The sequence below is a fragment of the Podarcis cretensis genome, assembly GCF_951804945.1.
Source record: "Podarcis cretensis genome assembly, chromosome: 15".
Taxonomy (NCBI): Eukaryota; Metazoa; Chordata; class Lepidosauria; order Squamata; family Lacertidae; genus Podarcis; species Podarcis cretensis.
This window is the reverse complement of record NC_137185.1, coordinates 15545066-15571821: the sequence shown is the minus strand read 5'-3', so window position 1 is coordinate 15571821 and position 26756 is coordinate 15545066. Positions and strand designations below refer to the sequence as shown.

At 46.8% G+C, this 26756-nt stretch overlaps 2 protein-coding genes across 4 annotated transcripts; one reads left to right on the top strand and one right to left on the bottom strand.

Moving 5' to 3' along the window:
- Positions 1-15522, top strand: PHKG1 (phosphorylase kinase catalytic subunit gamma 1). Of its 2 annotated transcripts, none has more exons than XM_079954572.1 (10): positions 1-295; positions 2945-3080; positions 3667-3842; positions 6916-6970; positions 7921-7986; positions 9226-9389; positions 10612-10702; positions 11090-11243; positions 12516-12641; positions 13866-15522. In XM_079954572.1, exons 2-10 carry the CDS (start codon positions 2998-3000, stop codon positions 14115-14117), a joined length of 1167 nt encoding a protein of 388 aa, XP_079810698.1. In that variant the 5' UTR covers positions 1-295; positions 2945-2997; the 3' UTR covers positions 14118-15522. The 2 variants fall into 2 exon arrangements, with proteins under 2 accessions (XP_079810698.1, XP_079810697.1); XM_079954571.1 differs by having other exon boundaries at positions 1-301.
- Positions 15402-24599, bottom strand: SUMF2 (sulfatase modifying factor 2). Of its 2 annotated transcripts, none has more exons than XM_079954598.1 (9): positions 24410-24599; positions 23559-23700; positions 22284-22398; positions 21877-21921; positions 20518-20668; positions 19576-19631; positions 17919-18003; positions 17243-17411; positions 15402-16569 (listed from the first exon to the last, which is right to left on the bottom strand). In XM_079954598.1, exons 1-9 carry the CDS (start codon positions 24507-24509, stop codon positions 16461-16463), a joined length of 972 nt encoding a protein of 323 aa, XP_079810724.1. In that variant the 5' UTR covers positions 24510-24599; the 3' UTR covers positions 15402-16460. The 2 variants fall into 2 exon arrangements, with proteins under 2 accessions (XP_079810724.1, XP_079810725.1); XM_079954599.1 differs by having other exon boundaries at positions 23559-23697.
- Between the last annotated feature and the right edge of the window lie 2157 nt (positions 24600-26756).

Below are 26756 nucleotides of genomic sequence, written 5' to 3'. Positions count from 1 at the left end.
TCACTCCAGCAACTCAGAGAGAGCGTTGTTGCCTCTGCTGAGCTGCTCCTTCACCTCAAAGCAGGGTCACTCCTAAATAAACACTCCAGCAGTTCAGCATGCTCAAACCGTAGGGCTGGACCAGCTCCCAGGTTGCATGACCGTTTTTATTTTGGGCATTGGTGTTCCCGCAGCGGCGGAACAGTGCCCACAGCAAATTAACAGAAGGCTGGTTTGTTGTAGCCTCAACATAATCGAGGCAATTTGTTTCTGGAGTTGCCTGCCGGATTAAGTGAACAGTTTGAGAGAAAGGAAGGTAATGGTAAGTACCAGTTTACTTCGTCCAGAAATTGCTCCTATTCAGCAAAGAGATTTAGGGGGGGGCAAGGCATTTCTTATACTCAGGACAGCCTCCCTGAAAATGATGAGCATGATATACACAGGCCCATTAATTCCAGTGGGCCTACTCTGAGTAGGGCTTAGTGGGAGACCATCCTACGTTTATGCAGGTGTAATGATTACTTTCTAAGACAATGTGTTTGTTGGGGTGGGGCTGAGTATGCCTGGAAACAGAGCTGAATTTGCACTTGGGTTCAGCTTGAACTAAAGCAGAGCATAGCTTGTCCAGAGTGTGGCTTTTTCCTCGCTGCTCGAAAATCACAGTTAGTCCCCAAGACATCTGGAACCGAGGTCACACTTTTGACCCTGAAGCTCTCAAAGCTGCTTGCTTTAAAACCCAAATGCATATGAGCTGCCTGTGTGGGCATCAGAGGAATGAGAGGCTTGTACTCTGCACATGCCTCCAAGGATTATTCCTGAGGTGGACTGGGCTATCAGAGCCAATGGCAGGCTATTTTGAAGCCTCATGCCACAATTGCGGGTGGGAGTGTGATTTTGTGTCACAGCACAAAATGAGGGGAAGGTTAACCCTCCCCTTCTGTGCCGTTCGGTTGTGACCATAGGCTTTTTTAAAGCTTCAATTGTCACTAATGGCTTGTTTGTTTTTAAGCAAGCCTAATTATATGGGATGCGGGTGGCACTGTGGGTTAAACCACAGAGCCTAGGACTTGCCGATCGGAAGGTCAGCAGTTCGAATCCCCACGACGGGGTGAGCTCCCATTGCTCGGTCCCTGCTCCCGCCAACCTAGCAGTTCGAAAGCACGTCAAAGTGCAAGTAGATAAATAGGTACCGCTCCAGTGGGAAGGTAAACGGCTTTTTCGAGCGCTGCTCTGGTTCGCCAGAAGCGGCTTAGTCATGCTGGCCACATGAGCCGGAAGCTGTACACCGGCTCCCTCGGCCAATAAAGCGAGATGAGCGCCGCAACTCCAGTGTCGGCCACGACTGGACCTAACGGTCAGGGGTCCCTTTACCTTTACCTAATTGTATGGGGGATCAGGGCATGAGAAGGGTGAGGAACCCTGGGTCCCGGAATGAAGATTCCCTCCTTCCCCATAGAAGGCTGAGCCCATTGAAACCAATGAGAGTTCAGATGTATGTTTTTTGGTTATTGCAATTATATCCCACCTTTTTCTTTCAAGGAGCTCAAGGTGGTGTACATGGTCCTCCCTCACATCAATTAATCCCTACAACAAGCCTGTGAGGAAGGTTAAGCTAAGGGGCAGCAACTGACCCCCCAAGGGTCACCCAGGGAGTTTCATGGCTAACTGGGGATATGCACCCGGTTTCTCCCAGGTCCTGGTCCAACACAACACTACTACTGCACTACTCTGGCTCTCACTAGACTTCACTGGCTTCATTCGTCCCATAGACTTCAAGGGGAACTACAAGCCAATTTGACATAATCCTATTACTGCAATATAAGTTGCTATAAAACTCAAAGCAGTTTTTTAAAAAAACACACACAATAAAATTATCAGCTATTGAAGCTATTGAAAACATTTTAATAAACAAACAAATAATCCAATTAAAACATACACCAACATTCTGCATGTCTGGGTAGACTTGCCTAAACGAAAACATTTTAGCAAGTGCCAAAAAGGGTGCAGTGAAGTCACCTGCCTGGTGTCAATTGGCAGGGAGTTCCAAAGTGTGGGTCCCACCACACCAGAAGATTGATTTATTGCAAAAACGTAATGAATATAATCACCTAGCATGTGTAATAGTGCCAATTCCGCAGGTGGAAGCAGTCTAGTGGGCTTGTATATAGGATAAGGCAATGTTGCATGCTGCAAAGGGCTTTGTATACTAATCGTAATACCTTTATCTTGGCTCGGGAACAAATCGGCAACCAGTACAGATCTTAGAGCACAGGCGTTAAATGCTGACAAGACCCCACTCCTGTCAGCAATTGTGCTGTAGCATTTTGCACTAACTGCACTTCAAGATACTGTGGATTTGACTAACGTTGGGCAACATCCCATGTCAGGAATGGGGGACCTTTTTTGGAAATTGTATCTAGCAACAAAATCAGACTATACACACAATGGAAAAAACAAGCAGTGACAACAAAATAATACAAGATCAACACAAGGAATTCTTCTTCTTCTTTGATAATAAAGTTGAAATAAAAACCTATTTTCAGTTCAAGGGCCACTTTCCCTTCTGAGCAACTTTTTGAGGGCCACGTCCCTGTGGCGCACTCGGCCAGTGGCAAAAGTGGGCAGAGCAAGGAATGTGAATTTTAACTTTTTAAGCAGGCATTTTTTCACACATACCCTTCTCTGTTCATTGTCCAGGTAAGTCAAGTGCTGTGATCACAGTTTAAGGACACATCCCAGTCGGGCATAAACACTTGAGAAAGATACAGAGTACTGCTGTTGAGGGGCATGGCCTGTGAAGGGTGTGTGTGGAATGGGAAGAGTCCTGAGGGCCAGTTAGAGAAGTGTAGAGGGCCGCAATTGACTCCCAGGCCTTCTGGATCCCCTCCCTGCAATAAGATTTGGTATATGTTGGAGAAGACAGCTAATTTCCTGTGGGTGTTTTTGCTTGTTTGTTTCTTTACAGCTTTTTGTCATCTTGAAGTAAACCTCTAGAAGGTTGCTGGAAATCAGGCCAAGATGACCAAGACTGAAGAAGTACCGGACAGCCATACATCTGGGGAATTTTATGAGAAATATGAGCCAAAGGAAATCTTGGGAAGGTAATGAAATGAAATGAAATATATGGGACTAATCTTGCTGGTTAATAGGCTGCATGTCCCTCAGAACCAGAATATGGATGTCGAATCAACCAGTTTAACAACTACACCACACTGGCCCTAGTACCTATATATTTGTAGATAGGGTGTAGATATATGGTTTAAAGGTAAAGGTAAAGGTACCCCTGCCCGTACGGGCCAGTCGTGACCGACTCTGGGGTTGCGCGCCCATCTCGCTTAAGAGGCCGGGGGCCAGTGCTCTCCGGAGACACTTCCGGGTCACGTGGCCAGCGTGACAAAGCTGCTCTGGCGAGCCAGCACCAGCACAGCACACGGAAACGCCATTTACCTTCCTGCTATAAAGCGGTACCTATTTATCTACTTGCACTTAAGGGTGCTTTCAAACTGCTAGGTGGGCAGGAGCTGGGACCGAACGACGGGAGCTCACCCCGCCGCGGGGATTCGATCCGCCGACCATACGATCTGCAAGTCCTAGGCACTGAGGTTTTACCCACAGCGCCACCCGCGTCCCAGAGATATACAGTTTAATTCTTGCCTAAAACCTCTTTTGTCTGCTCTGCCCTACCAGGGGAGTGAGCAGCGTCGTCCGGCGCTGCATTCATAAAGTTACAAGAGAAGAATATGCAGTGAAAATCATAGATATCACGGCTGGGAATCTCTCTCCAGAAGAAGTCAAGGAGTTGAGGGACGCCACTCTGAAAGAAATTGACATACTCCAGAAGGTGTCTGGACACCCAAACGTTAGTAAGTCAGGCTTTGGTTCCAGAAAGTTCTGACGGAACAACAGCTATGAATTGGGGGGTGGCGGCAAAAAATGGAGTCTGCTGGCTGTTATTTTCACTGAAGTGAAGGACCTAGACCTTGAGATCATGCCTGTGGATTTGCTTTGTCTTTATGATTCTGAACCCTGTGTCCCGCCATTTCTCAGAATAAATGTGCTGCTGTTTCAAATGCTCTGGGTAAGAACATAAGGAGAGCCTGGCTGCTGGATCAGGCCAAGAGCAACCCATATGGCCCAGCGTTCTGTTCTCACAGTGGCCAGCAAGATGCCCATTTTAAGAAGCCCACAAGCTGAGTAGGCAACACAGCAGAGACCCCTGGGGAGATGATTTGAGGCATGGAAGAAAGAACCCTCACAGAAATCCTTCTCCATCTCCTCAAACATAAATGCGACAAAAACTCCGGCACCCCACCCATTTCCCTGAAATGTCATCTTCTTCCCTTTTTCCAATTTTAAAAAGAACCCATACCTCATTGACATGCAAGAATAACAAATAAAATAAAAACAATGCAACTTAAGTAAAATCAAACATATGTGCAAAATGTTTCGATGAGAATAGAAATTGCATTTGGAAAATTATGAATTGATGGGTGTGAGGAACGATGGGGGAAAATCTGGTCTGGGATCTTGTTATAAACACCTGTGTGGCAGCGTCTCGATTCCTTGTGTGACATTTGCAGTGCCGAGAGAGTAAAATTTCCATGCCATAAAAAAAAAAAAATCCTCGTTCTGCTTCCCTTGGTCATTCGCAACGGTGGACATGGTTTTCTTCCCTGTGATAGATGGTGTTCTCATTTGACACCCCCCTACTTTAAATCCAGCCCCTGCGAGATCCCCACATGGCCCCAGCTATCATATTTTCGATGTGCTGATGAATCAGCATTACCGTAACACACAGGCTATAACTTAAGGAGGACCAGGCACTCCCAGGAAAAGGCTTCCCTCTTCTTGCTATCTGCTCCTTGCCTCATGGCATTTGTACAGAGGGGCCTAATGTGCTTCTGGGACCCATTTGTAATTCCAGGGCTGATTACAGGGAGTTTTGACAGCAAGGGGTTGACAGCCTCTGCCTTGGAAGATTTCCCAGACATGTGCACAGTGGATCAGCCAAGCAGAGGATCGGTTGGTTCCAGGGCCAGAACCACCTAGAGGCAGAGAGATCAGGGGTAGCTTTTCATTAGTATGAAATGGCAGCAATTTCTCAGTTACTGCATCTGCTTTGCATGCAGAAGGCTCCAGTTTCAATCCCTGGCGGCAATTCCAGGTAGGGATAAGAATGTCCCACACACTGTAGATATTGCAGAACTAGGTGGACCAATAGCCTGAGTGAATATAAGACTGTTTCTATCTTCTTATTCAAATCAGAACAATGAGGACTAGAATCATGCTTTATTCTTTGGGAAAGGGCCGTAGTTTAGTGGCAGAGCATCTGCTCTGCATGCAGAAGATCCTGGGTTCAGTCCTTGACAGCATCTCCAGGGAGGGCTTGAAAAGACTCAATTTATGAAACCCTGGAATGCCACAGACAGTCAGTGTTGACATTACTCACCTAGATCAATAGTCTGCAAGAGATATATGGCAGCTTCCTATATTCCTGTGCCCCCAAAAAGGTGCATTGGGGGTGGGGGATGGTACCACAGCATGAATCACATGAGGTCAAGGCAACCAAAATGGCCGCTGGGTTTGTGTGATGGAAAACAGGAAGATGGCGTCCTGGATTTTGGCTTCAAAGTGTTGGAGGGTATGCTAACGTCCTTGAGCTATGGGGCCTACCATTAAGCAGCCAGCAAACCTTCTGTATGTCATACGACCTGTCCTTGCCCCTGGCCCCCAGTCTCCCTCTGCCATCACTAGCCTGTTGGCTTCAGGTGTGGCGGAGACATCCATCCCACTGCCAGTGTTAAAATAAGTTTTAACTGCTAGTCCAATCAGCTTCTGTACATGAAACGACTTGCCTTTTGCCTCAGGCAGCCAAAATGTCCCAGACTGACTTTGCTGAGTCACCCTGCCTGAGTCACGCCATCCACAAAGGATTTTTAAACAAACATACATTTCAACATTTTACAGGCATCACAGTGGAATTTATCTATTGCTTTCCTTATATGATCACATCTCTCCCAATGTGCTATTTATGCACCATTTTAATTTAATTTAAATTATTTCATACCTGCTGTTCACCATAAGGTGTGTGACAATTATAATCTGCTCTACAGTGAAGGTGCTTAGATGCACATCTGTGGGGAGGGAGTTTCCCAATCTAGGGGCTACCACAGAGAAAGCCCTGTCCCAGCCTGTCATTCCCCATACCTCTTGGGGTCCCCTCTGCAGAGCTTAACATCTGAGAGGGTCTGTAGGGGAAAAGGGAGTCTTTTAGACATTAGGGGCCTCAATCCTTGGGGGACAATTATGCTTTGTGGTCTTCTGGATGATGCTGGACTCAAACTCCCATCAACCCCAGGAGGTCACATGACCAGTCTGGTGGCGTGGCTGGCCCCAGGTGACAGGTGAGGAAGAGCAGGCCTGGTGGAGCTGAATTACAATGCACCATTGCTCAGGGATCTCCAGTTAAATGGCCTTGGAAAGCAGGGGGCAGGAAGGATCCTTCCCAGTCTCATTTCTGGGCCAGAGCCAGTAAAGTGATCTAGACCAGAGTTTCCCAAACCTTTTCAGGCCATCACAATAAAATTCAAAACAATGAATTGCACATTTATTCAAAATCCAATTAAAGCTATTTAGTTTAACTAATACAACAAAACGAATGGACCTGATCTAGTTTTGCCAGCTTTTAAAAGTTTAATTTACACTGGGTCAGAAATGATATAAACCAGCTTCCCCGGTTGATCTTGCACAGATATCCGCACTGATTTTTAATTACAGTTCCTAGGATATCTTGAAGGAAAGACATCATCAACATTAGAGTGGTATAGAACAGTTTGTAAAAAGCCCAGTTCAGCTTTCAAGCCCAGATTTTGTGGAGGTGGTGAGTGCTTCAAAGGTGATCCCACATTGCTAAGAATACCATCTTTTCTTTTGCAGTCCAGCTGAAGGACAGCTTTGAATCCAACACGTTCTTCTTCCTGGTGTTCGACCTGTAAGTACTGGTGTTTTTTTAACCAGCGCATCATACTGAAAGAGCGAGATTTTGCCATGGGCATCCGGGCTGGGGCTTACAAACAATATAATGTTTGGAAATGGTTTGGGGAGCATTTCAGCTAGTGAAAAATGCAGCTACTCGCCTGCATAGAGGCTCGAGTCACCATATTCATGGGTCACCTGTTTTGAAATCCAAGAAGATCCCTGCTGGATCAGAGCAAAGGTTCATCAAGCCAAGCCTCCTGTTTCTCGCAATGGTCAACGATAAACGTTCCCATGGCATGAAGGGAGCAGCTGTTCGTCTCTCCGCCTCTCTGTTGTGGGGCTGGCTCAGATTTCCCCGTAACCTTTGCTAAGGTCTCTGCTGCTGTCACAGATCCTTGGGGGGGTCTATTTTTAGCCGCCCCGCATTTGTGTAATAGCTGGTGTGGCGGCTGCTTTAACCGGAGTTTTTCCTGCACAAACATTCTCGATACATGTTTAATGCACTCTGAGTAAGGAAATTCTCCTAACATCCTTTTCAGACACACTTTTTCTTACTTCTCTTCACATATCTATTATCTGTCAAAGCATATACCATAATTCATTCATAATGATACAGTCATTAGAATTTATCCAAATGTATCTTCTGGCAGAAATTCTGATTCCCATGAGTGCTTTAAATATGTATCCTGACCTGGCTGAGATCTTACTAGGCCATATCCCCATTTTTGACCAAGCTTATCCTTTGAACCATGAGGACCAGAGGCTTAAAAAAAAACACACCCCAAAACCCTGAGATTTGGAGGCCAGTTGAAGTAAACATTGGAAGTTTTAGGAGTGCTGTTCGATCTGTAAAAGGGGAAAGAGGAGTTGTGAAGCCTTCAACCTTCCCCACATCAGCTAATGCCCTTTGCTTCTTATTTAGCTTATTTTTGATGTAATTTTGTTTCCCCTCCCTCAACTTAGAATGAAGAGAGGGGAGCTTTTTGATTACCTCACAGAGAAGGTGACCTTAAGTGAGAAGGAAACCAGGTAAGGCATTTCAGCCCCCTCTGTTTCAACCGCCCTACAGAGACAAAATGGGGGTGATAATACCGGCCTACCACACAGGGCTGTTGTGAGGCTTGATTAGAGTTGTCAACCTATCCCCCTGCCTCTGCACCCCAGGTCTGGTTTTTTGCTTGCACCGGAGCCTGGCAAAATATTGGGAGTTGGGTTTTCTAGAGACATGAACCGCTGTAATAAGAAGGGTTGATTTAGGCATGACAAGTGGCTTTGTGTTACCTGGAATGTCAGGATCTATGTGTTATCACCAACAACTGTGGGTGGGGGCTGCTCCCCTGCTCACATTGCTTGCCAACTCCCACCCAACTCCCCCATCTCCTCAGAGCATCTCATGTCCCTCCATCCTTACTTTATTCAAATCTCTCCTGTTGTTGAAAGCCACCATTTTAAAACCTGCCTTCTCTTTTTGCTCCCCACCTCGACTTCATGCAAATCTAGCACTACAAATCCTCCTATGGGGCTGTGTGGTGACAGCCTTATATTTCTATGTCTGTGTTATAATTATACAATTGAAAACAAAACAACTGATAAAAAGACAAGAGAAGTATACTACAATAGCAACTTTATCTGTTTCTCGTTATAAATTTAGGGTGCATTTAATTTCCCTCTAGCCTCACTTTTTGTAGCCTGTGTATATATATTTATTTTATTTATTTCATAAAATTTATACGCCACTTGGTTGTACAAAAAACAAACAAACCTCAGAGTGATTTGCAAAAATAGATAAAACAATAAAATTACCAATAAGAAGAATAACAATAATTTAAGACTTTTGAAAAGGTAAAATAACAATGGACTAAAAACAGATTAAAACTCGTGCCAGCTTTCTGAACAAATTAGGGTTATCTAATCAATGTTTTAAGAAGGTGCATAAAAAGAGTACATTGAAGGCACCTGCCTGATGTTAAGAGGCAGGGAGTTCCAAATTGTTGGTGCTGCCACACTAAAATATTGTTTATGTTTCTCTTTCTCTCTGGGTTAGGCAATGTGGTGCCCTCCAGATGTTGCTGGACTTCATCAGGCCCAGCCAGTATGGCCAATGGTCAGGGATGATGGGAGATTCCAGCAACATCTTCAGGGTACCACACAGGCTCCCCTGATCTATCCATCCATGCATCTACATACCGGTACTTCAGCAAAGCAGTAGGGAACAGGGACGCCCATCTTCTACTTTGGATGGTTTCCTTTTGCTCTCTCTCCCTGCAGGAAGATCATGCGTGCTCTCCTGGAAGTCATCCAGTATCTCCACAGCATGAACATTGTCCACAGGGATCTCAAGCCGGAGAACATCCTTCTGGACGATGACATGAACATCAAACTGACCGACTTTGGCTTCTCCTGTCAGCTGCACAGAGATGAAAAGCTCAAAGGTGGCATGGCGGGCTTATGGCAAAGATTGGAAACTGTGGGGTGGTGAAGATGGAGGCTGCATTCTAACCCCTGCCCCTTAAAAAAAAAAGGAGGAAGCCGCTCCATATCAGGGGTGGGAACCATTTTCAACCCAAGGGCACATTCCCTTACAGGAAAACCACCCGGGGGCCACTGGCTGGAGTGGGTGGGGCCAGAGGCAAAAAGTGGGTGGAGCAACTGGTGGGACTCTTACCCTGGTACAATATGGAAACTTAAACACACACACACACATTCACCATTGTACCCAAGCAAGCAAAGGGTTTTATATTATTATTTGATTTGTTAACAAAAAGAAAGTGCAAACGTGACAGACAGAAAGAAAACAAAGAATAGAAACTGTAAATCCTAAAGTGTCACAGCTTGGAAAGAGAAAAGTTCAAAGTTATGGCACAGCTCCTAAGGGAGGCCAGAGAACACTGAGGGAAATTGCTGCATGTTTGTTTTATTCATCTTGTGTCCAGAATGGGAACAAATCCAACAAACATTATTGGTGTTCCCTGTTGCTGTTTTCTGCCCCCAAACCATGTATTGTTGATGAATTTCCCGCTAATTTGCATTGTGTTCCTTTGCCCTGAAATGAATGGCATGAAATTAGGTAAAATTTTGCCATTGCTAAGAGATGAACAATATAGTTTTTGCCAGAAGGTGAACTGCAGTAGAAGGGAAACAGTGTTGCATGCTGTGTAGACAGAGCGGAGCAGAAATAAATTCCTTCCTACAGCCTTAGTTTTAAGGGATGCATTCTGCTCCAGGGCCGGAAGTTCCCCATCCCTGCTCTATACTGAGTCCATCTAGTTTAGTATTGTGCACACTGGCCAGCCAGGGTTTCAGACAGGGGTCTTTTCCAAACACTTACCTAGAGGTGCTGTAGATTGAGCCTGGAAAACCTCACTGTGCAAACCATGAGTCAAAGCCCTTCCCCATTTTGCAAGCCCAGGATCATAGTCCTGCAGCATCTGTCTAGACAAAAAATCCTGAAACTGGCATGTTTCCCACACTCATCTGGTTGGCCACTGTGAGAACAGGATGCTGGACTAGATAGGTCTTGGCCCGATCCAACAGGCTCTTCTTAGGTTCTTAACTTGCTTTGAGCCAATGGGTTTAGCGGGATTTTAATAATAATTAATACTAACTGATATTACTTTTAACAAGTATTTAGCTTTTTATTCCTTTTCTTTGCAGAGATCTGTGGAACTCCTGGCTACTTGGCTCCTGAAATACTAGAATGTTCCATGGATCCAGACCATCCAGGTTATGGGAAGGAAGTTGACATGTAAGCAGAACCAATATATCATCATGGGGTGGGGGAGTAGACTTACCTAAAAGATCACAAACCCCTTGAGGAACCTACCTGGGTGCTCAGGTACTCAGGGAAGCACCTTCTCTTGATCCCATCAGCATCAGAAGCACAGCTGGTGGTGACACATGAGAGAGCCTTCCCCATGGCTGCTTCCAGATTGCAGCATTCCCTCCCCAAAGAGGCCAGATTGGCTCCCTCCTTGTTATCCACCCACCGGCACACTATTGGAATTACCCAACACTTCTATCTTCATCCACCCTTCGTTCTCCGTGACTCTTGGTGCGCATTATGTCTGCTTTACATTATGCACAACTCAGGCGCAGATGCATTTAATTATGGGAGTGGGATTGCTTGTTTCAGGTGGAGCACCGGGGTCATCATGTACACCTTGCTGGCAGGATCCCCTCCATTCTGGCACCGGAAGCAGATGCTGATGCTGAGGATGATCATGAACGGGGACTACAAGTTTGGCTCCCCGGAGTGGGACGATCAGTCGGACACCGTCAAAGACCTGGTGGGTGGTCTTTCAAGAGGGAGGGCGGAAGGGCCATAGCTCTGTGGCAGAACATCTGCTTGGCATGCACAAGGCCCCGGCTTCAACCCACACTATCTCCAGGTAGGGCCCCTCTAGCTGAAACCATGGAGAGCTGCAGCCATTCAGTGTAGACCAGGCTTCCTCAACCTCTGCCCTCCAGATGTTTTTGGCCTACAACTCCCATGATCCCTAGCTAGCAGGACCCAGTGGTCAGGGTGATGGGAATTGTAGTCTCAAAACATCTGGAGGGCCGAGGTTGAGGAAGCCTGGTGTAGACGATAGTGAGCAAGGTAGACCCAATGGCCTGGCTGCATATAAGGCAGCTTCCTAAGTTTCTGTGAACAACAGATTTAAAGTATAATATTTTGTTGTTTAAGCAGAAGGAGCTGTAGCTCAGTGGTGGAGCATATTCGTTGCATGCAGAAAGTTTCAGGTTCATCTCCATAGGGTAGGGAATGTCCCACTTCTGAAACCCAAAGAGTCACTGCCAATCAGTGTAGACAATACTGAGCTAGATTCAGGGACAGACTTTGGTAATATGGTGTCCTGAGCAAGGAAAACATTTGGTGGGCCCCTTGCCCATATATTTCTTATTTTCACAATAATTCCTTTTTGTACTTGGGAGTAGGTACTTCTATTATTAGCCCCCTTGGCTTGGTGCCCCATGTGGGGAAACCGCCCACACCACCCTACATCTGGCGTAGCTAGATGGCCTAACTCTGTATAAGCAGCTTCCTATTTAAATTGGCCCTTTGTTTAGAATCAAGAGGACTAGAATCTTCCTTTATTTTCAGTATAGGTAGCTTCCTATGTTCACTTACCAGGTCTCCTGACTCTCAGGAAGAAAAGGCAACTCAAAGGACAGAGGTCAGAACAATTACAAACAGGATACAGAAAGTGAATTGAGATTTTACCCCCTTCCACACTTATAATGCCAGACCTTTAACTACACCACCTGAATTTTCTGGGGTGCAATTGAATCCCCCTTGAAAACAGAGACAGTCTGAAAGGGTCCACTGTCTCTAAATCCCATGGGTGACCCCTCATTCAAGGCCTGAACAATTTATAATCAGGCAAGCAAAAGAAGAGAGAAGAGTTTGATTGCTAGGTATGTGCCAGGCTATGATCTGCGGCTGGTGAGCTCTGACTGGCGCAGGGCAGATGGCAAATTGTCTGGGCCCCCGTTTGTGCTTTAGCAGCCCCAGAAGCCTTCCTGCAGCCCAACCCTAGCTCTTCTTCCTCTGCCTATAGATCGCCCACTTCTTGGTGGTGAAGCCGCAACACCGCTACACCGTGGAAGATGCCCTCGCCCACCCCTTCTTCCAGCAGTACGTCGTGGAGGAGGTCCGACACTTCAGCCCCTTCCGGAAATTCAGGGTAAGGGAGTTAGCCAGGTCCTGCTGGGGGGCTCACCTGGTCCAGTGTCTGACTCCCAGATGTTGCTTGTCACCATAGAATTGCAGTCCTTTCCCCCTTCTTTAGCTGCGATTATTGCTTTGCTGGGGGTTGAATATGACCCTTGAGATCCTTTCCAATTCTAAAATTTTATGACATGGCCTGCTGTGCACTGGAAGCTCCTCCTTGTTCTTTTTATCACTTAACTCTCATTTCCTCAGGCATCATAAAGCTGTGCTGGCTGAGGCTGATAGGAGTTGAGAGTCCAAAACAGCTGGTGACTGCAGCTGGGGGAAGACTGGTCTAAACCTAGTAGTACAGATGTCCTCTGTAGAAGCTGACCTAAACAGGTTTTCCCCTCCCAAAAGTCAATTATTGACGCTGAAGATCATTTCAAAGCAGTTAAATTGATATAGATTCCTCAGTCAAAAGACAGGCGATGAGTCAATGAAATGCTCCCTAAACATAAGGGGCTGCTGGATGAAGCGAACAGCCCAGCTAGTCCACTGCTCTCACAGTGGCCAATCCAGATGCCTCTTCTGGGAAACCTGCAAGCAGGATCCAAGCACAAGAGCACACTACCCTCCTTCCAGAAACTGGTATTCAGAAGCATTGCGGCCTCCGACCGTGGAGGCAGAGCATAGCCATCGTGGCTAGTAGTCATCAATAGCTCTCTCCTCCGCCATGAATTAGTCTAATCCTCTTTTAGGTAAAGGGACCCCTGACCATTAGGTCCAGTCGTGACCGACTCTAGGGTTGCGGCGCTCATCTCGCTTTATTGGCCGAGGGAGCCGGCACATAGCTTCTGGGTCATGTGGCCAGCATGACTAAGCCGCTTCTGGCGAATCAGAGCAGCACACGGAAACACTGTTTACCTTCCCACTGGAGCAGTAACTATTTATCTACTTGCACTTTGACGTGCTTTCGAACTGCTAGGTTGGCAGGAGCAGGGACCGAGCAACAGGAGCTCACCCCATTGCGGGGATTCAAACCGCCGACCTTCTGATCGGCAAGTCCTAGACTCTGTGGTTTAACCCACAGCATCACCCACGTCCCGAATCCTCTTTTAAAGCCATCCAAATTTGGTGGCACTCACTGCCTCCTGCAGAAGTGAGTTCCGCAGTTTAGCTATGTGCTGTCCTTTCATTTTATCAGCCTACAGCCCTCGTCACTGAGTTTCTAAACATGTTCCATCTCCCTCTCCAGGTCATCTGCTTGACTGTCCTGGCATCGGTCCGCATCTACCTCAACTACCGCAACGTCAAGCCCATCACCAGGGACGTGCTGCAGCGGGACCCCTACAGCCTGAAGCCCGTCCGCAAACTGATCGACGCTTGCGCCTTCCGGATCTATGGGCACTGGGTGAAGAAGGGTGAAGCCCAGAACCGGGCTGCTCTCTTTGAAAACACTCCCAAGGCCGTTCTGTTCAGCTTGGCAGCCGAGGAAGAGTTGTTCTGAGTTCCAGCACGCCCGGTGGTCAGGCGAAGCCTCCCAGCATGTTAACAGCTAAAGCAAAACTTTATTATTTACTTTAAAAAAAACAACAACTCATATTGCCTTTTCTCCATGGAGCTCAGCAACACTTCCTGCTCACCATTTTTATCTTCCCTGCAACCCTGTGAGGTAGGCTAGGGTGAGCAATCTCCAGAGAACTTTATGGCTGAGCTGGGGTGGAGATTTGAACCCAAAGTCTTAGTCTGGCAATCTAACCACTATACCACATGCTCTCATTATATATACTTTCCTTAATTACACAGTCTGAGACACACCAAAATTATAACAGTATAGTAGTGCTCTAGAAACTTGCAGAATTTTGTCTGGTTTTTCTTCCTGGACTGGGGTGGTAGGGTGGGGCATTGTTTAAATCTTTAACCAGCCCCATCCTAAGAGTGGCGGACAAAAATATGCAAGGCGATATATGCTCAGAAATTAAATGCAGGCATTGAATATTCCTGCACTGCAGGGGCTTGAACTCGATAACCCTTGTGGCCCCTTCCAGCTCACAATTCTGATTCGGTTAACAATTTTGAAGCAGTAAACTCCAGCCACTGAAGGGTCATCTCCATGCAACGTAAAAAGGAGTGCATGGCAGGAAAAAATTCAACAGGGCCTCTGGAGAAGCTCAACAGGTGAAGCAAGCTTCTTTTCACCCCCAGCGTATGGCTGCTTAAATGAGGCAGAGAAGCTGCTGTATGGAAAGGAGTCCCAAGGCCCTTAAACCTCTTAGAAATATTGAATTTGCTGCCCCAAGAATTTTTTTAAGACTAGACAAATGCATGGGGTTTTCCAGGAGCTGTGAGTGGCAAGAGATAAACATGGAACCTCCAGTGTCAGAGGCTGTATACCTCAGAATACCAGATCATAGGGCACAAACAATGGGATTGGGCAGGGGGAGTTGGGGTTGCCTCTTGCTTTCAAGTTCGGCTTCTCGTGTTCCTGAAGGCGTCTGTGCAGCCAGCGTTGGAAACACGGATGCTGGACCAGGCGGGAGGCCTTTGCCTCCTCTGGTTGCCCAGCCATGGACTCTGGAACACAACTGCTGCTTCATGTCTGTATTGTGATGCCCAGTGGCAAAGTGAGTGTCCAGCAAGCCTTAGAAAAGGTGCTGATGAACTACAACTCCCATCAGCCCTAGCAAGCACAACCAATGGTCAGGGCTGATGGGAGTTGCAGTTCAGCAACATCTGCAGGGCTAGGGATGTCCCCCACACTTCCTGCTATATATAGCATCAGCCCAATAGCTCAGGGGTGTGAAATTATTTATTATGACTATTTATTACAGCTGCACACATGGAAGGGAATGGATTGGTTTTCTAGGGGAGGGATTGATTTAAGAATGAATAAATGTGCTTTATTTATTGGATGTGGACTTTTGTTCATTGCACAGCGACATCTTGCTTCCTCGAATCACTTGCTTAGCGACATCTACAGGGTTCTTCATATAGCAGGGGTTCGACTAGAGGACCATTTGGTCTCCTTCCAACTCAAGAATCCTATGATAAAAGAGGTGCCTCTGTGCGCTTCCAAGTTATAATCCGTTTATTCTGCAGTGTTCTGCAGCTCAGCCTCCCACAATCTGGTACCCTCTGGATGTGGCTGGACTCAAACTCCCATCAACCTCTCTGGAACACTTGCAGGGAAGGGTGACCCAGATGATGAAGGGTCTGGAAGCCAAGCCTTTTACAGGGAGCAGCTGAGGGTGTTGGGCATGTTGAGCCTGGAGAGGTGAAACAAGACCCCTCTTCCAATTTCTGAAGGGCTGCCACATGGAAGATGGAGCAAGGTTATTTCCTGCTGCTCCAGAGGGTCAGACCTGAAACAATGGATTCAGGAAAGGAGATTCCAACTAAACATTACAAAGAAACTTCTGACAGGAAGAACAGTTGGACAGAGGAACAGGCTCCCTCGGAAGGTGGTGGACTCTCCTTGGTGGGAGGTTTTTATAGAGAGGTTGGGTGGCCTTCCGTTGGTTACAGCAAGGTTGTAGGTTCAATCCCCATATGGGACAACTGCATATTCCTACACTGCAGGGGTTTGGACTAGATGATCCTCCGAGTCCTTTCCAACGCTATGATTCTGATATAGAGCTGTAATTCCTGCATTGCCGAGGGTTGACCCTTAGGGTCTGACCACATATGAAAGATACCAGGTTGGGGAAGGTGCCTTTGCCTCAAACTTGCAGCAGCATCAATTCAGCCCTTCCTAAACCTCCTTTTTCAAGAGGCTCCTCCCCAGAACCAAAGTGGGGATCTGGTCTCTCCACGGGAGAAAAGGTCTGTGTCCTTTTGGGAGGAAGCACCTTCAGAGCTCTGCTTTTTCGCTCCCAGTTGCTGGGGGCGGCTGCTCGGCAAGGCTGGCAGCACACCGGAAGCTCAGGTTGTCCGAGGCCGAGTCTGGAGTGTTCCCCATCCTAAGGAGCAAAAGGGGGAAAGGTTAGTTCCCAAGAAGCTGCTTCATACTGAGTCAGCCCACCTCAGTATTCTTGGCACTGACTGGCAGCAATGGCTCTCCAGGGAGTCTTTTCTCAGTGCTACTTAAGAGAGGCCACTGGGACCTTCTGCATGCCAGGCAGCTGCCCTGAGTTCACAGCCCTCCCTTTGAAGGTCCCTCGTCCTCATGAACCTAAATCAAGGGCTCTACAAGAGGATCAGACAATTTCAGAGGAATGTAAGAAGCTGCCATTGACAGAATCAAACCATCAGGTCCATCTAGTTCAGTACCATCTACACTGACTGGCAGCAGCGCTCCAGTGTTGCAACCCCGAAGTTCTTCATCCCTGTTAGAATCAGTGCTATTTTACTCAGAAGTAAGCCCCACTGACTGCAATATGGACTACTGTCAAGTGAATGTGGCATAACACTTCAGGGAGAAATGTTGCCCGTGTGTGTTTTTAAAAACCATTCCCACAAAACCAAAATTTCAGAGATTTAAATTGTGAAACCTCAGTTACGACTGTCAGATTCAGAAAACGGGAGTCCATTTTGGACAGCTGAGGCGTTCAGTTTTCAAAATGAGTGCTAAATATTAGTGGGTGGAGCAGGTGGGTGGGGCGATGCTAATAAGGAGCCCAAGGGCCAACCTACCTTGTCGTCAGCTGGGCCTTGTGATTGGCTGATCCATCCACCGTGTCAATCCAAGAGGCTCCCCGCAGAACACGCATCCCCTGAGCAGAGTGGCGGACCCCGGTAGGCCCCTCTGGACTATACTCTGAGTCTGTCCATTCCCAGGTATTTCCTAACAGGTCATATAACCCTGGGATACAGAGCAACAGCAGTTGGTTAGGCTACTTGCTGACCTCCTAGAAGCTCATTGGGGAGGAAAATGCACTCTGCACATGTTCAGGAACCAAAACTACTGTAGCTCATTGGCCAGGGCTTTTCAGGTGGGTGGGACGGCTAAAGGAAGATTCAAACAAAGTCCTGGTAACAGAGTATGGAATCACAAAAACATAGAGTTGGAAGGCCATTTCGTCCAACAGCCCCTGCAATGCAAGAATCTTTTGCCCAACGTGGGGCTGGAACCCACAACCCTGACCTTAAGAACCTCACGCTCCAGTGACTGAGCGATCCCAGGAAGTTTTGTGGAGTCTAGGAGGAGGAGTTGCCAGTGTGGCATAGTGGTTAGAGTGTCAAGACTAGGATTTAGACCAGGGTTCAAATCCCCCCTCGCCCATCATGAAGATAACTGGGCTAGTCTCTGCCTCTCAGCCTTTGCAGGGTAGTTGTGGGGATATCAATGCAATAAATACACTTTCCTTACCATAGTTGTTCTGAGGAGGAAATGCAGCCACTGGGGAGACCCCATGGTAGCCGTCTTCGGCTGTGTCGACAGCAGGAAAATCACCCTGTGGAGAAAGAGGGAAGGAGCATGCACTCAATATTTGTGTGTGTGTGTGTGTGTGTGTGTGTGTGTTGCACAGCTGGAGTCACAAGCCCCAAAGGACACCCCAGGGCATAAGCTGATTCAGTTGTAACTAAGGGCAGCAAAACGTGAGAAGTGGCCTTGAAAAAACACTCAGGATCGCGTCCGTTAAGAAGCTGCAGAAATCTGGTAATCCTTTCAGGCTAATGTCTCTGATATGTTAGGATACCATATACCCTGGGAACCTAAAATATTTCTGCTTGGTTATCCTGTTATTGCAGGAAATGATCAAAAAATAGTGTTTCAATGTTATAGCTGCTGCTGAGATTGTAACAGCTAGTAACTGGTGGGTGGCAATGACTGATTTAAGCACATCCAATTGATGTGCGGCCACGCATGCATCACAGTGACTGGGAAGTGGCCAGAACAGGGGCTTATGCCTGCTCCGTCATTGTGCGAGATGACCTGGAACAGATTGGGGGTTGCCTGCATATCCAAATGGATCGAGAAAAAATTATTTACAGTAACTATGATTAATTGACTTATTGCAAAATAATACATATAAACCAGGTTCGTTTGTACTTTTCGTAACGTTTGTAACAACAAGTTCAATGATAACGTCCAACCGTATGCTGCTTTCAACGTGCTGTAATGGTCTTTCTTTATGCTCCTTGTCTTTGGCTTATTTTGTTTATTGATAATAAAAACAGAAGGTTCAGAGGATTAGACTAAGCAGGAAATGCTCAGGTGGCTTTCTGAGATGCAGCTGCCAAAAGTGCACAGAAGATTCCAAGTGTGGTCACGCCACAGAGTTAAAGGCATGTGGGATACAAGCTTTTTATTTTATTTCATATAGAAAAAAAACACCTCAAAGAGGATTACAAAAATGATAAAACAGTAATGCTATTGATAAGCAAGAATAACAGCAATCATTTCAGACTTTCGAAAAGCTGAAATAACAATAGACTAAAAACAGAATTAAAATTTTCATTAGCTTTCTAAACATCTAGGTGAGCTTGTCGAAACAGAAATGTTTTTTAGCAGGCACCAGAAAGAGTCCAGTGAAGGCGCCTGCCTGATATCAAGAGGCAGGGAGTTCCAAAGTTTGAGTGTTGCTTCGTTGTTTTCCTAAGACTCCCCAGAGGCTGGGGAGATACTGCAGTCACAGAGTCTCCTGCAGAAGGGGCCAGTCTGTAACAGCCAGTGGTTAGAGTGTCAGACTAGGGCCTCAGAGAGACCAGGGTTCAAATCCACACCCTCCATGTTTAGCCATGAACCTTGCTGGGCAACCATTCTGCCTCTCAGCTTAATTTAACTCGCAGGGCTGTTGTGAGGAACAAACGGGGAGAGAACCAGATATGCCACCTAGAGCTCCTTAAGAGGAAAGGCAGGATATAAATGTAATAAATAAATAGGAGTCATGACAAAACACAAACGGAAGACTAGTAGGCTGTATGCCAGGTGTTTCCAACTACAACTCTCATCAGCCGGGGGCACCAGGTTGGGGGAAGGCTGGAACCAAGGTTCCCAAAGCCCTGCTCTCCAGTTTTCCTACCTGCCAGAGGTTTGTACGGTTGGCGAGGAATTTGTTCCCCCAAGGATACAACCTGTCTGGCAAAAGATAGGGAGGGGAAAAGAAAAGGTCATTTTTAATTTTTTTTTTAGAAAAGGTTATTTTTTAAGTCCAACATGTTTACACACACAAACACCACCACAAAAACCAGGCAAGCAGGAAAGGGTGATTTTAATCCTATCCTAAAAATGTTAAATTAAAATGACTGATAATGATGCAGAAGGGGAACAGCAGCAGCTCAGCTGGAAATCTTACCCCCCCCCCTTATGCCTGAAGAGAGAGAGAGAGAGAGAGAGAGAGAGAGAGAGAGAGAGAGAGAGAGAGAGAGAGATGGTCAGAACGGTTTTGCTGCCTTTGGGCTAAACTTAAATTGACTCCCCGATCCTGAATCCTGTTGTGCATGTAGCCTTAGAGTGTGTGTGTGGGGGGGGAGTCCTCCTCATGCCACACTCCCCACTTTAACCAGAGAACCCCTCATAAATCTGCTGCCATTTGTACTGCCTATGTGGTCCTAGAAGGCCTAAATTTCACATGGATGGAATGGGCGGAAAGTGAGGGTAAAGGGGGTGGCACAGAGAGAGGGGAGAGAAAGAAAAGGAGGTAGCAGAGAGAGAGAGAGAGAGAGAGAGAGAGAGAGAGAGGAAAGGGGAGAAAAAATAGCCCCTGCCCCACTTTATAGGAATCCAGGGCCCAAAAACAGCTGCCAGCAATAACGAAATACTTCTAAACCTCGTTTTTGTCTCCTCCCTGTGCCCTGACAATTTGTCTGAGGCCGTTCAGAGCCAGCTTTGTGCTCAGAGGCTGGTCTCTTTGGATGAGGGTTCCCCCCCCCCAAAAAAAAACCTAGCCTGCTCTCCCCTGGTCTGGATACGCTGACCAGATGAAGCTGCCACCACCACAACCCCAGGCCCTTTGCTTACGTACTTTCCAGGCCCCCCCTGGCAGCAAACTCCCACTCCTCCTCGGTCGGCAGCCTCTTCCCTCTCCACGCGCAGAAGGCCTGGGCATCGTTCCAGCTCACGTGCAGCACCGGGAAGTCCAGCCTCTCCTTGATGCCAGATCCGGGACCTGCGGGCTGATTGGGGTTACTCTGAGTAGGCCTTGAACCAGACCACAATATCAGTAAACAACGATGACAGAGAGCACCAGCGCAGACCCAGGATGGCAGCCACTGCTGACTATCAGAGAAGCTGGTATCCCTGGATCAAGTGCATCAATTTTGTTGAGTTAATTAAACTAAATAGTCTTAACAGGATTTTTTAGTAAATGTGCAATTAGTTGTAACTGTTCTGAATGTCACCGTGTTATGATCTTCTTTAACGGGTCATACAAACCACTATTCTCCACAATACTTTTTATAGGGTAGGGGGCACTGGGGAGGAATTTATGGGACCAAGGGGCCCTGAAAAAGTCTGAACCATAGCCCTAAACTGGGTGGTAGAGGGGCGAGCCTGTTGCTCATTCTCCTCTCTGGGGCAAACACCAAACTAGCCTCCTAGTGTAGCCAAGGGAGGAGGAGGAGGAAGTGGCTTGCATTGAAAGAGCTTCCTCCAGCGCTTTGAAGACAAACTGATTCTTCTGGGGGGAAAGTTCTGCTTTGGGGAGCAATTTCCCCTCTGCAGAGACTTCAGAGGGGCTCCATGTAACTGACAACCAGCGAATTGACACTGACAGATGGATGCAAGTTAAAGCAACCTCCCTTGTACTTTGACAAGTGTCAATCATCTGACATTGTCATGGCTCATCTAGTGCAGCATTCTGTTCTACGGGTGGCCTCTTCTAGGAAACTTGCAAGCAGGAGCTGAGCACAAGAGCACTCGCCCCCACTGTGGCTTCAAGCAGCTGATATTCAGAAGCATCATTGCCTCCGACCGTGGAGGCAAAGTGTAGCCATCCTGGCTAGCAGCCATCAATAGCCCTCTCTTCCTCCATGAATTTGCCTAACCCTCTTTTAAAGCCATCCAAGTTGGTGGCCATCATTGCCTCCAGTGGGAGGGAGTTCCAAAGTTTAACTAGGCATTGCATGAAGCAGGACGTTCTTTTACTTGTCGCGACAGGTGGATGGAAATAAGGATCTGGGGTGTCAGGTTGTGAACTGTGGCATTTTAATTTTTTTATTTCACAGAGTTCATACATCGCTTGAAAAGCCTCAAAGCGGTTTCCAAAAATAGGCTCTATGCTGATCTGTGGGCTCCAGCTAATGGCCACTTTTTACTCCCTTTCCTTGGATGTCAACATGGACCATTTCAGTGACATCACTCTTATAGCCCCTACATAACTCACCTGTCTCCAAAATGCTTTCTCAATAGGAAGCCACCACGGGGCAGACTAAAAGGAGGAAGAAAAGCGTGTTCAAAGCAAAAATCTCACCAGTGCTAATACAGCCCACCTCCCCCCTTACAGTAATTATGTCCCCGTTTTAGGAAAAAGGTATTACTAGTGACATCACAGAAGCTTGGCCAATGGCTTGAGAGCAGGGCAAACCATGGGCAGGTAGCATCAAGCTACCCTTTTATATAGCATGGCACAGAAACTTTAGGATTTGGCAAGTCTCAGTTTTTGGAGGGACAACATCCAGAATCTTCGGGGGGAGGAAACATTGTTTGCAGGAACAGGCTTCTGATGGACATTTACCCCCATGACCTAAGGCCCCACCAGGAACACCCTTCGTCTCTAGGGCTGTCCCCTACCTCCAGTTTCCGTGTCACTTTCTTCTTCAGCTCTTCGGGGACGAAATCCTCAAAGACAAAGCTCCACCCGTATTGCTCAGCTTCTGTTTTGTATTTCTGGTCTCTCACAAACTCCCTGTTGATTTTCAAACCAGGAACTTAGACACAAATCCCTAGATCAGCCTCCCCCAACCTGGTGCCCTCCAGGACAGCTCCCATCAGCCCCGGCAAAGCCTAGCTTTGATTGACAGTCCAACTTTTCTCATCCAGCACATCTGAACACCTCTCTTGACCCATTTTCTTTTTCTAGCTATTATGTTCCCAACCATAAACATCCTGGGAGGCTACTGGATGGGAGATCTGAGATAGTAGGATCATAAAAAGAACCTGCTGGACCAGGTCTATGGCCCATCTAGGCAGCAACCTGGTCTCACGCTGGCCAACCAGATGCTCTTAATGGGAAACCCGCAAGCATGACCTGAGCCCAGGAGCCCTCTCCACTCCTGAGGCTTCCAGCAACTGGCATTCAGAAGCAATACTGCCTCCAACCATGGAGACAGACTACGGCCATCACAGCTAGTAGACACTGATAGCCCTTTCTTCCTCCATGAATTCATCTAATCCTCTTTAAAAACCATCCTAGTTGGTGGTCATCAATGCCTCCAGTGGGAGTGAGTTCCACAGTTTAACTATACACTGCATGAAGGACTTTCTTTTATTCGTCCTGAATCTTCTCACATTCACTTTCACTGCATGCCCATGAGTTCTATTGTTACGAGAAAGAGGGAGAAAAGCTTTTCTCTGTCCGCTTTCTCAACCTCATGCATAGTTTTATAAATGTAGAGGAAAGCACCATCATTTTTTTGCCATCAGTTACACTGGTCCTAATCTGAACACTTCCCACTGGACAGTTAAACTACATAGAGCATCATATATAGCCAATATTTCAATTTTCTCAATATCTGCTTCAGGGAAGGGCCCTCATAGCTCAGCAGCAGAGGATGTGCTTTGCATGCAGATGGTCTCGGGTTCAAATCCCTGACATCTTCAGCCAGAGCTGGAAATATCACCCTGTTGCTGCCAGCCAGTGTAGAAGAGGCATGGGAACAAGCTGGCAGCTTAGAAATACTCTTATAAATTAAATAAAAAATAAACTGTATGCAGAACATGTTGAACACTCTGAAGTCCTATTCATATGTCCTATTGAGACAGAAATCCTTGCAATTTTGCAATGCCACATCCCCACGGACCCAGGAGCACAGCCAGCCTCAAGCAAGCGTGGGATTTATGCCTTACCGGAAGTCTTTGTTGGTGACTGGATATTTGTCCACCAGGAATGGTTTGACTATCCTGAAGGCTCCGTCTCCTTTTTTACCGTCCAAGAAACCTACCCCGATTTGGAACACCCCACCAGACAGCCGCACCACACTGTCGTCTGCTGAGATGAGCGTGTAAATCAACAGGGAGAGAGTGTCAGCACACACAAAAATGGTGGTTACGATTCCTACATTTCTGCCTTTACAGCGGGTTGGACTAGATGACCCATTGGGTCCCTTCCAACGATACGATTATATGAAATGATGTCTCTGCAGAAAAAAATATGCCTAAATTATATTAGCATCCTCCAACAGAGGACACCATTAAATGTTAGGGCACCAGGGGGAATGGTTCCAGTGCGCCCATTTGCAGTGGTTGAAAACAGGGAAGGGAAAGATGATGGGTATCTAAGTCTGAAATAAGTTTGATGCATCAGTGTCCGTGTGCTCACACCTGCGTTGCACAAGTACACCTGAAGATAGGGACACCCAATGCACCTAACCAAGCTCATTAACTTCAGCAAGCCTAATGAAGCCATGTCTGAGCAGCCCCCATTGCTGAAGGTTCAATAGGAATAATTTCTATGCAAGTCTGAAATCCGTTTCATGCATCAGCAATAATAAAGGTAATGCGAATAATTGCCTTGCAAGGCTGAAATCCGTTTCATGCATCAGATGCACCATCGATAATAATATTAATACTAATACTCATTCGCTGCAAGGCTGAAATTAGTTTCATGCAAGGCATAGGTCTACCGATGAGGAGGAAGACCAGCCTGGAGATACTCTACAGCCTACGATCCGGAGGAGGAAGTTGGGCGGGAGACTCACCGGGCTGCTGGGAGCTGCTCCCGGCCAGCGCCCAGGCGGAGATCAGGCCCGTCCAAAGCACCCCGACGCCGCGGCGCCCGGACGCCGGTCCGGACGTCATGGCAGCGGGAGCGGGAGAGGCGCCCACCGGCTCCTTCCCGCGCCCAGAATTGAGTTGCAGCTGAAGGCAGGGAAGGGAACCGAGGGCAAGGCAAAGAATCGCTTCCGGGGTCAGCCGAGGAAAGAGCACGTGGGAAGCTTTCTTTTCGTTTTCTCCCCCCGCCCCCCAATAAAAAAATAAAACTGCGCTGAATGCGTGACTCCTCTTCTCTGTTTTGGAAGGATTTTTTTAAAAAAAACAATTTTTATTAACTTTGTTTTACAATTTCAAATAAACATTTTACAAACTGTAAAATATCCAGTGACTTCCCTTCTTCTCTTTCCATGGTTAATTTTACATATTTTCCCTGCATATTTTACTATAACCATTCAAATAATTTTTCCACTTTTACATCCGCCACAAAAATATTTAGCTACTCTGTTGCCACCGTTTTCAGCTGTATATTTTCGATATGTTCAATAAATGTTTTCCACTCTTATTTAAATCTTCTTCTTGCTCTGTTATTCTATATCTTAAATCTGCAAGTTCTACATATTACGTCATCTCAAGTTGCCAATCCTCTTTGGTTGCGACCTCGCTCACTTTCCATTTTGGGGCTAACAAAACACAGACCAGTTGTTGCATACATAAATAACCTGAATTATTAGTGACAATGATTTTTAACAGGTCTCTCTTCCAAATTAATAGCAGGTAAATGGATGGGCTGTATCAAAAGGCAGCCATCAAGATATCAAAGCATTCATATAATTGGAGAACTGGACAGGGCCCCCTAGGGTTATCTAATCTATTCTAACCCCCTCCCAATGCAGGAATCGTAGCTAATTTCTTATTAGAAAGCTGGAAACTGAAAATTTCTGTTGTAGTATTCATAAAAATACCATGTCTTTCTTTATCCTCTGCTTTCTTACTCCGAAGTAAAACACTGTAGCAAAGGCTGCATGTGACACCCACCCGCCCAGCGCTGCCTTATGGAATGACACGAGAATTAAAGGTCTCTGCCCCAAGGATCAAGCTGGACAGATCATGGATACCAGTACAAAAACAAGGCCAAGGGGATGTGAGTAGAGAACGTTTACTCTAAGGAGGGATCCTGGCATTCATTTAGGGCAGGACTGCCTCACCTGCAGCCCTTCAGATGTTCCTCCCAAGGATGGAAAATGGCCAAAGAGGAGCCCCAAATCTTATCAACATGTGGAAGGCCACTCCTGCTTTAATTCACATGGTCGCTGGTTGAGGCCTCTTGAAAAGAAGATTGGGCAAACATGTGAAAGATGGGAGAGGTCTATTGGGCCATGTTAGGGTTGCTGCATAAATGGAACCTCCAGCTGCAAATGCAGTCTAGAGCAATCAGTTGCTGAGGATAAAGCGAAGGGGTGTGGGTTGCTGCTTTCACATCTTCATTTGGGGGCTTCCAAACAGGTTCTGATTGCTGGAAAAGCAATCTTTAGACCAGTGTCTCCCAATCTTTTTCAGGTTCCTGTTACTTCAGTTTCATAAACTCATCCCCGGTGCCCCATAGCCTACCCTTTAAAACTGTGGTTTGGGGTAGGGGGGGCAGCTCAGAGATCAGGGGCCGCAGCAGCAGTTGCCTGGAGGGATTCGAAGAAGGGAGAGGAGAAAATGCTGAGGGAACACTCCACAAGGGGGGGGGGGCTGTTTGAAAAAGGGCGAGAGGCTGCCAGCTCTGCAGACAAAGGGTGGCCTAACTGGGCTCCTGAGCCCCACAGGGGTGCCACAGAAAGAATGCAGGTGGTCAAGGGAGCTGTGGACCCTAAAAGGTTGAAAATCTCACAATCCACTAAGGAAAATAATGCTATAAAATTCAACCATTTATTCAAAATGCAATTCAAACTAGTTAAACGAACTTGACCCAGTGACATCAGCTTTCCATCACCCTCTTAATTCTTAAGGTCCCCCCAGGTAATCCCACCACCAGCTTTGAGAACCACTGGTTTAAAAATCTGCTTTAGAGATTTGTTCCTTTTCTGTGGACCTGTCATGCCCTCTCCCCTTAAGCCTCCTCTCTCTGGTTTTGGGGTTCTGTTCATCTCTGGGGTTCTTACCACAGCCTGAAAAGAACATTCATCCACTGACATGAAGTACAGTGGTGCCCCGCAAGACGAATGCCTCGCAAGACGAAAAAGTCGCTAGACGAAAGAGTTTTCCGTTTTTTGAGTCGTTCCGCAAGAAGAATTTCCCTATGGGCTTGCTTCGCAAGACAAAACGTCTTGCGAGTTTGTTTCCTTT

Bases quoted from the DNA above. Each gene is read 5' to 3' on its own strand.
- PHKG1 (XM_079954572.1), top strand. From the start codon at position 2,998: ATGACCAAGACTGAAGAAGTACCGGACAGCCATACATCTGGGGAATTT. The intron at 9,390-10,611 runs GTGGCATGGCGG...TTTTCTTTGCAG, and splicing joins CAGAGATGAAAAGCTCAAAG to AGATCTGTGGAACTCCTGGC. The intron at 10,703-11,089 runs GTAAGCAGAACC...TGCTTGTTTCAG, and splicing joins TATGGGAAGGAAGTTGACAT to GTGGAGCACCGGGGTCATCA.
- SUMF2 (XM_079954598.1), bottom strand. From the start codon at position 24,509: ATGACGTCCGGACCGGCGTCCGGGCGCCGCGGCGTCGGGGTGCTTTGG. The intron at 20,669-21,876 runs GTGAGTTATGTA...AACCCCAATCAG, and splicing joins AGAAAGCATTTTGGAGACAG to CCCGCAGGTCCCGGATCTGG. The intron at 19,632-20,517 runs GTACGTAAGCAA...ATCTTTTGCCAG, and splicing joins TGCCAGGGGGGGCCTGGAAA to ACAGGTTGTATCCTTGGGGG.